The 10,885-nt window shown below is 44.0% G+C and overlaps 2 protein-coding genes across 6 annotated transcripts in view; one reads left to right on the forward strand and one right to left on the reverse strand.

The window, feature by feature from the left end:
* Nucleotides 1–10,133, reverse strand: part of ROCK1 (Rho associated coiled-coil containing protein kinase 1) — an 81,891-nt gene extending 71,758 nt beyond the window's left edge. For all 3 annotated transcript variants that reach the window (XM_031612855.2, XM_031612857.2, XM_090137448.1), the window contains exon 1: nucleotides 9,809–10,133. In XM_031612855.2, coding sequence (XP_031468715.2) covers nucleotides 9,809–9,901 — 93 coding nt within the window. In that variant the 5' untranslated portion in view covers nucleotides 9,902–10,133. The remainder of the gene's footprint in view (nucleotides 1–9,808) is intronic.
* Nucleotides 10,134–10,212: 79 nt separating this feature from the next.
* Nucleotides 10,213–10,885, forward strand: part of GREB1L (GREB1 like retinoic acid receptor coactivator) — a 160,442-nt gene continuing 159,769 nt past the window's right edge. For all 3 annotated transcript variants that reach the window (XM_090137444.1, XM_090137447.1, XM_090137438.1), the window contains exon 1: nucleotides 10,213–10,836. Coding sequence is in view for 2 of the 3 variants with exons in the window: in XM_090137447.1 (XP_089993573.1) it covers nucleotides 10,780–10,836 (57 nt within the window). In the remaining variant the exon portion in view is untranslated. The remainder of the gene's footprint in view (nucleotides 10,837–10,885) is intronic.

Below are 10,885 nucleotides of genomic sequence, written 5' to 3' on the forward strand. Positions count from 1 at the left end.
GCTGCCCAGGGCCCCATCCAATCTGGCCTTGAACACCTCCAGGGACAGAGCATCCACAACCTCACTCGTCAGCCTCTCTCCCCACTGCCTATCCCCCAGAGGCAAGCTCCTGCCGTACCAGTACTGAAGTCCTTCTTAACCTCCCTCAATGCTTTCCAGAAAGAGAGTGATTTATGTGCTGTGACACTGGAGGCACAGAACTCCACAGTACCAGAATCATGAACAATCAGAGAGGCACCACTAGATTTTAAGTTTGTTACCAGCAGCTATATCCAACCTGCAGCCTACCTGTGGTGTGGCCCAGCCCAGCAGGCAATGCAGCCACCTCCAGTGCAACCCCAGGCCATCATGGTGGCAGCCCTTCCAGCTGAGCACCTTGGCCCCCAGCACCAACCAAACCTCAGTGTGCTGTGGGCCCCATCTGGGCTGAATGAAAACAGGGCATGGGTTGCAGCACAGCGCCAGCTCAAGCCATGGCCAGTAAGGTTATGGGCTTTGATACACTAGCTAAACACAGTCCTGTGAACAGCAAAGAAAATGCCACACTGCTTTCCATTTTAATTAAGGAATTTGAGAATAGGTTTTAAGACTACCAAAAAAAAAAAAACACACCAATATTTTTGTTTGTTTATGACCCCATATGTAGTCAACATAAATATATTACTTATGAATTTTCAAATGAAATGTGCAGCATCACCATTAAACATGTGACCATGTCTCTCTACCAGACTTCTATGAGCCCTCTCTTACCTGAAAGAAATACTCTTCACTTCACAGCCACGCCTCATTCATGTCACTGCTTTTTGGCAATATTTGTTAACAGCTGTTTTTAAAGATGAAGTACAGGAAGATTAAAAATTTATCAAAAATCTCTGACAAGCACCTTGAGAGATCACTGTGAATGGCAGCCACTGCCATCAAACCAGAGTGATGTGTTAGTTTCACAAAAACAAGGATGCACATCCCACTAGTTTTATGGCTTTATGGGTTTTTATTTTAATTATTATGGCTCTGTTTTTATGCATTTTTAATGTTTTTTAATAAAAAAAACATTAAAAATTAAAAATGTTCTGTTACTTTCTATACATTAACTATAATGTATATTTAATGAGAGCTCCTCCAAAAGTAATATTTTATGATGGTTGTGGTATGGCAGTAAAGGTACTTTCCCACCCATATCCTGTTGCACGTTGTTGCCATGTGACAGATGGCAGCAGAGGGGCGGTCTGACAGAATGGCATCTGACATGGAAGCGCATATGTAGCAAAGATGTGTCACTGAATTCCTCCACGCAGATAAAAACAGCACCCACTGACACTCACTGACACTCGCTGAATGTCTCTAGAGACCAACCAATGCATGTGAGCATAGTGAGGCAGTGGGCGGTGCATTTCAGCAGCAGCAACCATGGTTCATCAACATTGGCGCAGATTATTACAAGCATGGCATGCAGGTTCTTGCTCATCACTGGTGTAAACTTAGAGCTAATGGTGATGACTGTACTGAAAAAGAATGTTTTGTAGCCAAGAATGTGCTCTATCAAACAGTACTATTGTGCTCTTTGTACTGATTGTGGTTTCCATGCAAATAATTAGGAGGCATTAGTTTTGGAGCAGCCTTCATATATGCAGCCCAAGACAATTCCTCTTTACTCAGTGCAACCCAGGCTAGCCAAAAGGTTGGACACCATCTATCAGAGCAAGTCATCAATTTTCCTCTTTCCCCTCCAACAGGGAAATTCTACATCTAATCTATCTCATCTGCCATCACAAATTAAACTCAACAAGCTTACCAGCTGTCCTGGTTTCTGCCCAAACAGCACACCAATGCTGTGTGATGGAGGCACACCCAGGGCTGGGCCACTCCATAGGGCAGCGCCACCACCTTCACAGCACAACAGCAGGGGCGGGGCAGAGCCAGCACAGGTGCCAGAATAAGGCCAGTGTCATTCCATACCTGCAACACCACACAGAACTGTAAAGGTGTGGGCGGGTGACCGGGCCAGCTGCTGCTCACCCAGCAGGTGGCAAGTAATTGCACTGCAGCTATATATACTGGTATTGGTGCTTTTCTGTTTCCATTTTATCTTCTGTCTTAGTAAATAGCTTTTATCTCAAGCCACTAGCTCTTGTCTCCACCTCTTTCCCCCATCCCACCCAGCAGCGGCGGCTGAGTGGTGCTGAGCTGCAGCCAGCTTAACAGCAACTTCCCCATCAGGTAACTTAGTTGCCCTTATGCACAAAACCTCTGAATCTACAACTGATTTCACGCAGGAAGTTTCTCTGTGCAGATCACTTCCGGAAGGTAAAGATTTAGGCTGCAGAGGCTTACTGACCATGTTAACAAGGCTAAAGCACTCAGAGAACTACACATCAAAACCAATAAATGAGAACTCTGTCTCAGTGAATTTTATTCTCCACCACACAGCATCAATGAGTGATGACATTGCCTGAGAAACAGCAAACTGCAGATTGTCCAGAGTTGTCAGAGTCCCCATCCCCGCAGAGTCAAAAGCCACCTGGCTGTTGTTGTGGGCAGGTGGCAGGCACTGGGGTGGCACCAGACATCACCTCCAACCCCAACCCTTCTGTGAAGTCATGTAACTGGTCCTCAGTGAGATAATACTCCTACTTCCCACTGTGTACACAGCACTAAAATACTGAAGAGACTGATTTGGAAATCACATTCCAAACTAATCAACTGGGAAATTTTAAAATTTCTTTAAAAGTTTCTAAATAAAACAGGAACATAGAAAATCACCTTGAGATCTTTCTTTTCTTTAAAACTTTAGCCTAGCATCTATCTATCTATCTCACCACCATGAAACAAATGTCCTGATGATCTTTCCTTCCCTCACACATTTGAAACAGCTACTGTGGCTATCATTCAAATCCTGTTTAACCATCTCCCAACACACAGCTTTCTCTAACACTAAAACAGGAAAATACTGCCTATTAGAAGTCTCCAGCTGAAAAGAGAAGCTTCTAACCTTTCCTTCTTTAGATAGAACAGAGCAGATGTGACAGACTTAGATTTGTGTCATTAGGCCTTTCTTTTGCCATTATTTATTTGCTAAAGCAGAAACCCAACCTCTGGAGAAACAGTATTTTCACAGCAGTCAGTGACTACACAGGAAAACAGCCATTTGTTATTAATCCAGTGTGGATATCTAACATCAATAGACGTTATCAGGAAGTATTTGTTTTCCTCTGAATATACTTTTACTTCATCACTCAACTCATCTGAATACCATGTAGCACTATCTGAACAGCACACAGCTTTTAGGAGGAAAAAGAGAAAGACATCATTACTCAAAATTTGCCCAAGTACTAGAATTCAAGGACTTAACTACTTTCTTGTTAATGTTACAATTCATTAATTTGGGAGAGGGGAAACACCACCCATTCCTCTTGTGCTTCCAGATCACTTATAAGTTCTGCAGACCAGACACAACCTAGAAAGACTTAATTTCTCCACTGTCTCCTACAGAGGTTTCCAGGCATCATATCTTTATGTTATCTCAGCCCACATAGATGAAAAAACAAAACTTCATGTTTGCTCCTTTTACACAGGGCTTCCCATTTCTCCAGTCTAAGAAACATAAGAGGGAAAGCTGAAACACAGAAATCAACAGCTGGATTTAAGTTAGAGCCTGTAATAAAGAGATTTTAAGTACTGTCCCTGTGACACTGCATTGTATAAATATTTACAGGGAGTGGCAATCTTTCAGTAAGCTAAAAACAATGAGTTACAAGATTTTGAGTATCAGAATAGACTTTGACCTGTGCTTTAATGAAAACATAGTACTGATCCTGCAGCAATTCTCCCTCAGCAACATAGGGGGCAAACTGGACTGAGCAACTGCTGCTAGTCCAGATCATCTCTAGACACTCTCAACTAAAGACAGACCTCAACACGATGCCACAGTACAGTTGAGGCTGTTTGAATATCCATCCACACCAAAAACCTCACAAAAAAAACCAAAACAGCCTGACTAAAGACATACTATAGGAGAACAAATTGTCTGCAAGACACCAAGATCTCCACACTACTTCTCCTTTTCACAAAGATCACATTTCAGCTCTTGTTCAACCCCTGTTTATCAGGGTGTATGTTTCAGCAGACTACTAAGGAAGACAGTACTATTTGTACTTGTTTTATACCAGCTATAACTGGGTGTTGTCTGGATAGTGCTTATAGTTGTACCAATATTGTCTCATCAGTCTTCTGGCTTTATTTCCGCTTGAATGACTGAACTAATTAAGGTAGAAGCAGAATAGTTTTCAACCATTCTCTAATTTTATTCTCAAAAAAGGAAGTTCAGCTTTCCACTATCTCCACTGACAACTGCAATTTCTTGATGACGAAGGAGTTTTGATAAATAGCATCAAGTTCAGAAGAAAACAGTTTTTTAAATACATGTTTTAGAACCTCTCAAATTCAGGAGAAGCATCCTGCATTGAGATAAACACCTCAATATTCCACAGTGAGAGACCTAAAAACAACCACTTTGCTTCCAGATAGTGCTGAAGTACATCCTATGGAATGTGATAACAGACACTATGAGGCTACCAATATCACCTGGTTGTAGAGCTTTTAAATATTTATTACATTCTCAGTGAGTGGCTCCCAAGCCTATCATCTTCCTCATCTTGACCTCATTACAGCATTTCAATAACTAAAGGGAGCCTACAAACAGGAGGGGAATCAACTCTTCGAAAGGGTTGATAACTGCAGGACGAGGGGAAATGGTTTTAAGTTGAGGGAGGGGAGATTTAGGTTGGATGTTGGGGAAATTCTTTACAGAGAGAGTGGTGAGGTACTGGAACAGGCTGCCCAGAGAGGTTGTGGATGCCTCGTCCCTGGAGGTGTTCAAGGCCAGACTGGATAGGGCCCAGGGCAGCCTGGTCTAGCATTAAATGAGGAGGTTGGTGGCCCTGCATGTGGCAGGGGGGTTGGAGATTCATGATCCTTGAGGTCCCTTCCAATCCTGGCCATTCTGTGATTCCTCAAAGAAGTCAAAGACTTCCAGACCTGCTGGTTGATTTTCAGTTCGTCCAATGAACAAATTCCATGTGCTCCCATCCTCTTTTCCACCACCTCCAAGAAAAGAAAATACTCTGCAGCTGCCAGGGAAATAATTTTATTTACAAATGTTATTACTCCAGAAGAGCATTAAAAGTTTAGGGGTGTAATTTCCTTCCTACTCCTCTTGCTGAAACACATCTTAACATCATCCTTCCATTATCATTCTTGATTCAAATTTTTAATAAAAAAAAAACTACACGTTCACAGTCTCTATAGTTTTAGAAGCAGAGGAACTGGCTAAGTTAATGATTCTTGTATAAAACGTACCATACACTTGGAACAAAATGCTAACATTTTGACAGTCCCGCTGTTTTTACTGTTACCCTCTGGAGGTTTGCATAACAGTAAGAAGACTCCTAGAAAGTGCAACCTGAAATGCAAATCCACCAAGTTACCGTTTTTCCAAACCCAACTTCACAGTTGCACTCTACCTTAACAAAGGTAAAATATATTAATCACTGATTTCACATCAACCTGTATGTCATAATTCATAGAGGTAAGAAGGCAGTACTAACCCACAGTCATAGTTAGTTTTAGACAGAACGCTTGGACATCTTGCAGACCCAGAATTCTATGCTGGCCAGAAGTCTCACTTTAGATCCTACTGAACAATAAATCCACCAGATCAAAACAGCTGTAGAGACACGCCCTAGGAGGTTTTATCAGTGCTGACATTTCATCTTACCCTGAACTACCTGCAGACTACTTACAGCATTCCAGAGTTGATGATCTGAAAATGTTCAAATGTTCAAATCCTGCTTCTTCTGTGCAGGAGCTTTGTTAGCAACAGAGAAAGCTTCTCAGCATTTTACCACTCAGACTCTAACAGCATGGTTTCAGAAGTAATTTTCAAGAGTTCTTTTTTTTTTTTTTTTTTTTTTTTTTTAAAGCTAAGACCTCCTGAAGTACAGGTACATTGACTTGCATTCTTTTTTTTTCTTTTTTTTTTAACACAAATCTCTATACAACATCTCCAGAAGGGCTTTCTAACAATCTTTAAGCAGTGGAGAAAAGGAAGGTCTAGTGACAACAGAGATTTAAAACTCCAAATCCCTACATAGGGCAGATGAATATGACTTCACCTGGCCAAGTGACAGTTAGCATAGGAAAAGGTCCACACTTGTGTATTTTTGGTATAACAAAAATGGAAAGCTCTTAAGACTAAATAAACCAACTTTGTCATACAGCTTTCACCGTTATCAGTTAATCTGAATCCAAACTGCTGAACAGCAGACAGACTTGATGTTTTTAAGACTGAGATCATCTAAAGTCTTAATCACCTACTCAAGTAGGTGACTGAATATTCAATACTCAAGCATTCACATAAAATGTAGAAAGACTCTTTGAGAGTTACCATCAGAGCAAAGACAGCCCCATACAGCATTTTCATGAAGACTTACTTTTCAAATCAATCACAAGCACAGGCAGCCTGGGGTCAACTCCATCCATACACAAATTACAGCTCTCCCTCCCTGCTCTCCAAAAACTGGAAGCACGTGAACTCCAAGGATTTAATTGGGAACACAGAGATGAAAGAAACCTGGTTTTATTCCAAAGTTGTTGGAAAACCATGCTCACTACATTTTACTGCTTAATAACATTAATGGAATAATGAGCTCAAGATAAAGAATAGTTGCTTACAATGCCCTTAACTCTATTTATCACAGCTGTGGTGTTCCCAGTACCTGGTTATCACATGCCCTTGTGTGACTACTTCACAATCTTACTAGATCTTTTCAAGACTATTTTGAGGAAAGCCCTACATGATGCTATAGCACATACTTGACAAAGAATGCCAGTTCCGGCCTCCTCATGGTTCACTGAAAAAGATCCTGCCTGTGCTTTCCCAGCCCAGTACTAAATCAAGTACATGAGAACTGCGAAGATGCAAAATTAGCTACGGACAGTTGCAACTTGGAGCCATTCTTTTTTTTAACTCTGCTTTTATTACAATTGCTTATTTTCCCCCATTTTCTCTTATTCTCTTCTCCCTCCTATGCTTCAGCTTTCTGAATTTCCTTCCTGTGTCATGTAAATTGAAGTTACATAGTCCCCAGTCTGCCTTTTCTGCCAGCTCTGTTGTCACAACTCTTCTCCCACACCTTCCTGAACCCATAACACACCTTCCTTTGTATCAGGCCTTCCTCCACCTCTTCCTCCAGCCACATTATTGTTCTCTCACTAGTATACGTATAAATTTAGGATACTTGAAGCACACAGAAACTACCTTGGGACATTCACACAGACTCACAAAAAAAGATCACAAAACCGCTGTTCAGGTTACTCCATATCTATACAAGAACTACAGGCTGACCAGGGACTAAGAAGCGCAACATAAGTTCCTTCAAACTAAAGAAACCCCAGCATTTTTAAGCCCACACATCTCGAATACTGGAAGCTGAATTTAAAGCATTCATGCAATAGATGATTAAGAGTTAGCTAACACTACTGATGAGAAAGTGTGAAAACACTACATGACACCAATTTGTGTCTTTTCTCAAAAGAAATAAAGGTTTTTAAGATATAACAGGTATCATAAAAATGGATACACTTTTTTTTGTATCAAGTCTGATCATAAAAAAACAGTATTTTTATTTACATATCAGGTCTAGAGAGCTGGTACAAGTTTGTCTAGCCTAAGGAAATGGGCTCATCTCACAGAAGTACCTCAGGTGCAGACCAAATGCACATAAGCTTTTCTTCCTTCAAAAAATAACCATATAGATTATGAATTTAAATATAAGCCTAGAGCAAAGAACAATGCTTGCAGTGTGAATCACACTAAGAAGAGGTGTAAAGTACTTTGACTATTTAAGAAAGGGTTACACGCTTCAATTCTGTGGAAAAAAGCCTTAGAACTGAGGAAAGATTTTAAAAAAGAGCAATACAGTAACCAAACACAAAGTTAATCTATCAGATGATTTCTTCAAAGCACTTTTTTAAATTGGCATTATTGTAAGACAACATTATCTGTAATGAGGGCTAACAATAGTAATAATACTGATGATTATAACATTTGAAGCTACTTTTAAAAGAATACTCAAACATATGCCAGAAACTTCAGAAAACTGAGTAAAAAAAAACTAACTTCAAAGGTCATTCTTAAGACTAAAGGGGCAAACATAAGTTTCAAAACTTGACAGAAGCATGACACGAAACATCCCAACAAGTTCATTCCCAACCTGACTACAGCTCAGCTCCAAATAGCGACTAATGTAACTAAAAAGGAAATAAATCCTTAAACTGCTGAGATCAAGGAATACAGTTAGAAACTATATCAATTGCATGCTCGCTATCTGCAGCCTCTTTAGTGCTACTGTGGGAAAGCTTCCATAGCAGGACCAACGCACACACTAGCAGACTGAGTCACAGTTACTGTCCAAATCCAGACATGGTTGTGTACCCTTGACTTCTATTAGTAGATGCTGAGTATAAAAACATAGGATTTGACAGTGCTGGCTTAAGTCATCACAATGGAGTAAGCAATATCCTAAGCATCATCTCTGTTCTCATCAGCTATGGTTCACATAAACTAGAACCAAAGCAGTAAGCTGCCTGGAAGATGCAGTGCTGTTTTCCTTCGTGGCAACAGCATCCACAAGGTATTGCTTTGGTCCAGGGAGGCAAGTCTGACCTGTCAGCACCTCAGCATCACCAATCAGCTGAACAGAGAGCATGCTGCCATGAACCTGTGCACAGTCTTTCATGAGATTTTCATCTCTCCACTGCTTTACACTCAAGCGAGCTACACGCTAAAACCCATGCTACAGAGGATGAAGAACTAAGAACCATCCCCTCCTCTAACCCCCTCCCCCAAATGTCAGAGTTCACGCTAGGAACAAACCCCATTGACTGGTTCTCTTTGAGACAGGAGAAGGGGGAGATGGGGAGCCACCTACACACTTCCTAACTTTTATCACTTCCTACAGAGAAATTCACTAGCTTGGCACAAAAGGGAAACCCACGCTACTTGAGGATATCTTTAGGCATATCCAAGAATCCATCCACATCCCAAACTGGCTGGATTTGGCGCATGTTTTGATACTTTTTATAGCCAGAACTGAAACATCATCTGCTTTTGTGCAAGCAACTGTCAAACGGCATTGATTTTATGTCAGGATGTGTTACATTTGCTCGTTCATGATGCAGTTACAACACTGAAAGCACCAGAGAGCCACTGAGCCATGAGGTGTGGGAAACAGGGAAACAACTAGCAGGCAGCTGTGAACCTCAGACCTAGCACAGCAAATAGTTCAGCGTGCACTTAGCCCCTCTGCTTTGAGTACTGCCGCACCTGCAAGGGCACCTTAATCCTTCAGCTGTGTTATTCACAGCAAAATGTCAAGAGGGAGAAGTCATGCTGTAATAAAGTACTGCAGCTCTAAGAGAACCATAGAAGCACAGAATAACTCTTTTAGAAGGGACCTTAAAGCCCACCCCGTGCCATGGGCAGGGCTGCCACCCAGCAGCTCGGCTGCCCAGGGCCCCATCCAACCCGGCCTTGAGCACCTGCAGGGATGGGGCACCACAGCTTACATGGGCAGCTGTGCCAGCGCCTCACTGGAAGAGGACCTTGCTCAATGATCAGTGGATCACACCAAAGCTGTCTGCCTGCACACAGGACGGGCACAGGGCCACGAATCAGGCAGGCACGATGCGATGCCACCTGGAAGGGAAATAGGAGAGAAGGCCCCAGGGCCCACCGTCACCCCTCACTTACCAGCAAACAGTCCACGTTCACTTCGGATTTGGGATCCTTTAAAGTCCCGTCGATTTTTTCAAACCGAGACTCAAAACTTTCTCCCGTCGACATGTTTCCGACGATTAAAAAGCTTCCCTTATTCCAGATCAAACGTTAAAAAAAAAAAAAAAAAAAAAACAACGAAAAAGGAAAACATATAAAAAAATTTAAAAACGGAAAAAAAAAAAAAAAAAACCCAAAACCAAAACAACAAAAACAGGAACCAGCACGCACAAAAGAGAAACCGCAGAGCCTACGCGGGGCTGCGGAGCGCTTCCTGCGCAGTCCCTTCAATCACGGCGGTCTCCGGGCGAGTCCCCGCGCCGCGCCGAGGGAGCAGAGCGCCGCGGGCGCTCCCGCCGCTCACAGCCCCGCCGCGGCTCTCCGCGCCCTCCCGCCTCCGCGCGGGCCCCCGCGCCGCAGCGGCCTCATTCCCGCGGCCGGGCGGCCGCGCCGGCAGCAGCGTAGCGGTTCCTCCTTCTCGCCCCGCAGCAGCAGCGTCCGGGTCCGGGAAGCCCGAAGAAGCGGCGACGAGACGAGGAAAGGGGGATCGGAGGAGCGCGGCGCGAAGCAAAACGACCCGCAAGGCAGGACGGCCCTCCCGGCGCCGCGCCTCAGTGCCTCGGGCTCGCTCCGTCCATGGGCGCAGGTAGCGCGGGGCACGCCGCCCCTCTCCTGGGCCGTGCCAGCAGCGCCCCGCGGGAGCGCTTCAGCGGCGGAGAGGCGATAACGGCATCTTCCTTCCTTCCTTCCTTCCTTCCTCTTCTTCTTCACCGCTCGCCGCCGCTCCTCGACCTGCCGCAGCCCGGGCCGCCCCGGGACCGAGCGGCGTGAGAGGCAGGAAGGAAGGAGGTGGCTCACGGGGAGGGCAGAGCGCGAGGTCCGGCTGCGAACGAAGCCGCGAGCGGCACCAACATGTCCGCCTTTCCTGTTTGAACAGTGAAGGCAGGATGGGGCGCCCGCCACGGATGCGCAAGCACGCACGCGCGGGAGGAAGGAGGCGGAAGGTATGCGCGCGCGAGGCGGGGGCGGCGTTCCTTCTCCGCCGCCCAACGG

Source organism: Phasianus colchicus, chromosome 3, assembly GCF_987193195.1.
Source record: "Phasianus colchicus chromosome 3, bPhaCol1.hap1.1, whole genome shotgun sequence".
In the NCBI taxonomy this organism is placed as follows: domain Eukaryota; kingdom Metazoa; phylum Chordata; class Aves; order Galliformes; family Phasianidae; genus Phasianus; species Phasianus colchicus.